Genomic DNA, 3514 nt, shown 5'->3' with positions numbered 1-3514 from the left:
GCGTGACGGTGCGGTCTGTGTTCGTTGTGCCTGCTGGCGCGAGCGAGGTGACGCTGCGCCACGTTGTGCTGGACGGCGTGAGCCCGGTGCTCTACGTGCCGTGGATGGCGCGGGACGGCGTGCGGATCGTTGTGCAGAACGTGTCGCTGCTGAACGGTGCCGTGCTGTACGTGATGGGCGGTGGAGCGTTGCGCGGTGCGGTGGCGATGGGGAGCGACGAGAGCGGGCCGGTGGAGCTGTCGGTGTGCGACGTGGAGGCGCTGAACGGTGCGCTTGTGCTGAGCGGCACGTTTCCCGCGGGGTCTGTGCTGACGGTGACGGACTCCCTGCTGGTTGCCGCGAGGTCGACGCCGCTTGTGTATCTTCCCGGCTCGCAGTCCTCGCCGTACGCACCGGTGCTGGTGCTGTCGGGCCTGCGGCTCGTGCGGTCCGTGCTGATTGTGTCCGGCGTGGCCCTTGTGACCGTTATGACTGGTGGGCGGACGGTGGTGGTGGACGGCGCCGTGCTGGAGCTTGTCGGTGGCGGTGTCGCGCTGGACGCGGCTGTGCTCGGCGGCGAATATGCGTTGTACGCGAGTGCGCGCGTGGTTGCGTCGTGGGGCGCTGTGCTGCGCGTGTCGGGGAGCCAGGTGTACGCCGCGCATGGGTTGGTGTTCGAGAGCGGTGTGGAGGCCAACGCGTCCGCCGTCGTAGTGAACGACAACACCGGTGCGCTGACCGATGGCGCGCTGCTGGTGCTGCGGGGGTCGGCGTCGTTTGCGTCCGGGTCGTGGCTGTCGGTGCGCGGCAACAGCATCAGCGGCAGGCTTCTGTCGGTGCCGTCGTACCCGCGCAGTGCGGATCTTGTGCAGAGCACGCTGACGCTCCACGGGAACGCTGGCAGCGGGCCCGTCGTGATGGACGGCACCGTAGCTCTTGGGGGCGCCGGCCGAAAGTTCGTCGTGGGGTGCCTGACGCTCAACGGGCAGGCGCTGCAGCCGATGGACTACAGGTCCGCCGGCATCATCGGGGAATTCCGCCCCGTGGCGTGTGGCGTGTGCGACGCCGACGTGCGCTGCTTTGCTGCTGCGACGAGGACGATGTCGGGGTCGTGCGGCTGCCGCTGTGCTGAGGGCGGGTACGGGCGCGACTGCCTGCCGGTGTACCTGCCGCACGTGGACGGGTGCAACCGCACGTCTGGCATGCCGCTGTTGAGCCACACGGAGACGCTGACGGAGACGCGCAGCCTGACTTCAACATGCACGCCGAGCCTGAGCACGGCGCACTACAGTCCGCTGCGGTACGGGCCGACGGAGACACTGCAGGTGACGGAGACGGTGGCGTTGCCGCCCACGCGGACCCCGACGGCGTCGGCGAGCAGCACGCTGTGGTGGAGCGAGGTGGCGTGCCCGACGCTTGCCGTGACGACGACGGCGGCTGGTGGGAGCCTGACGCAGAACGACATCCGCGGCGGTGGGAGCACCGTCCCGACGCGGCTCATGGTGGCGCTGCCGCCGCCGTTTCGATGGGCACGCGACCCGCGGCTTGGCACGCACCTGAGCTTCGTGCCGGTGTCGACGGCGCAGCCGTGCGGGTTTGGCGGTCCGTGGGGAGCGATGCTGAGCAACGCGACGTGGGTACGCAACGCGACGAATCCGTCCACCGTCCTGGAGCTGGCTGTGCCCGTTCACCGCGGTTACTTCATTGCTGCCGACGAGACGATAGTCATTCGCTGCGACGCTGCGGCGGTGTCTGGCGGCTGCAGGGGTGTGCTGCTTGGGTCCTTCACGATCAGGTCTGACACGCTGCCCGCCGCTGCCAGCGCCCTCTCGGCGATCACCGGCGTTGTTGCGGGTGCGGCGGCTGTTGCGGTGGTGGTGACCGGCGGGCTGGGCTCCATCCTGGAGATGCAGGCGCTCGGCGTGTTCGCGAGGATGTCATGCGCCTCGGCGCAGGAGCGTGCGAGCACCGTTGCGCTGCCGTACTTCCTGTCGGTGTTCGCTGCCCTTGACCCGCTGTGGATGGTGGTGGGCAACGCGCTGCTCGCCGCTGTGTTTGGGTGCGTGCACTGCGGTGTGACGGCGGCCTTCCAGCGGTGGCGCGGCGTGGACGCGGCGAGTGCGTGGGCGGCGATGCGCTTCCCGAGCCTGACGTACGTTGTGGCGCACGCGATGCACCTCGGCATTTTCTTTGGCTCGGTGCTTGAACTGGCGATGCCCGGCGCCCGCGGGCATCACCGCGTGATCGGTGTCGTCGGCGTGCTGTACGGTGTGGCGTTCCCTGCTGGCGTGTGCTACTTGATTGCCCGCTACACGGGCGCGAGCTTCACGAGGTACTGGCAGTTTTCGAGGAAGCCGCTGCACGAGCGCCTGCTGTACCCCGTCGGGTATTGGCACCCCGCGGCGCAGCAGCGGATGTACGGCGGCATGCTGACGAACGTGAGGGGCAGCCGCGTGTACTGGTGCGTGTTCCAGCTGTCGGTGCTGTGCGTGGTGTGCCTGATTGCGGCTGTGCAGTCGCCCGTGGGAGGCTGCCACGTCCAGTACTTCTGCATGGCGGCTGTGCTGCTTGCGGGTGCGGGCGTGGTTGCCTTCACGAACATGATGCGCTCGTCCTTTCTGACGGTGATGCACGCGGCGAGCTTTGTGCTCCTTGCGGCGCTGTGCGTGGTCAGTGCGGCCAACCACCTTGCGCCGAGCGACGGCGGTGCGAAGGCGTACGCGGCGATCGTGCTGCTGCTGACCACCGCGGTGCTTGCGGTCACTGTGTACGGCATGGTTGTGTGGTACGCGGAGGACCGCCACTGGCAGGAGCTGCGTGAGCCGCGGCGTGGCGGACTGGAGGCGCTGCTGCGCAATGGCGAGGAGAGCGACGAAGAGACGCAGAAGCTCCACGAAGTAACTACATTTTCGTACGCCTCAGGCACCACCGTTTCGTCGTCGTACCGACCACCCGCACCGCCGTAGCAGCCCATGGCCGGTGATGCCCGCTCAGAAGCCCTGGGCCTGCTCGAGTGTGCATCCAGTGCGAGAGGCAAAATTGGTTGTGCTACGCCGGAGAAGTAATGAATTTGTGCTGCTCAAGAAGGTGGGCGCAGTTTTACCTCGAGTTGGAAAGTGTCTGCCCAAACAGTACCTCCACGTGGCGAGAGTGTACGAGGCTCCTCATGGATGCGGTATAACGTAGGTGCTTTTGGCAATGTGTTTACTTCTTTATTATTATTATTTATCGGATGCTTGGTTGATTGAGTCGTTGCTTTCGTTATTTTATTTTTATCGATTTTGTCAGGAACGGATTATCGAGGTATCGCGCTAGCCCAGGGCGGCTGTGTCACGGGTGTGTGCTGCACGCTTGCCGCTGCAGCGCCCTCTCCGGATTTCGGGGTTATTATTTAGATTTTTACTCATTAACGAGGACGTGTTCTGCGATGGTGGCTGTTGTGCGGAGCATTGAATTTATTTGAGGAAAAATTAGGGACAAAAAACGATAACGCCCTTCTGTGGCTTTCAATAAATGAAATTTGGACGTGTGCGTT

The 3514-nt window shown here is 65.2% G+C and overlaps 1 protein-coding gene across 1 annotated transcript, besides 1 other annotated feature; it reads left to right on the top strand.

Moving 5' to 3' along the window:
• Positions 1–2945, top strand: Tc00.1047053508287.10 (dispersed gene family protein 1 (DGF-1), putative; the record flags this gene model as incomplete). The annotated part of the gene is made up of 1 exon (XM_797924.1): positions 1–2945. A coding segment is annotated over one exon (2945 nt), but the record flags the coding sequence as incomplete, so codon positions are not given.
• Positions 1–3514: a sequence feature (areas not merged during assembly with more than two copies in the genome that could not be assigned to a particular haplotype).

The sequence above is a fragment of the Trypanosoma cruzi genome, genomic scaffold (assembly GCF_000209065.1).
Source record: "Trypanosoma cruzi strain CL Brener 1047053516759 genomic scaffold, whole genome shotgun sequence".
Lineage (NCBI taxonomy): Eukaryota > Euglenozoa > Kinetoplastea > Trypanosomatida > Trypanosomatidae > Trypanosoma > Trypanosoma cruzi.
The sequence above is the reverse complement of the archived record's forward strand: the minus strand, read 5'-3'. Positions and strand labels throughout refer to the sequence as shown.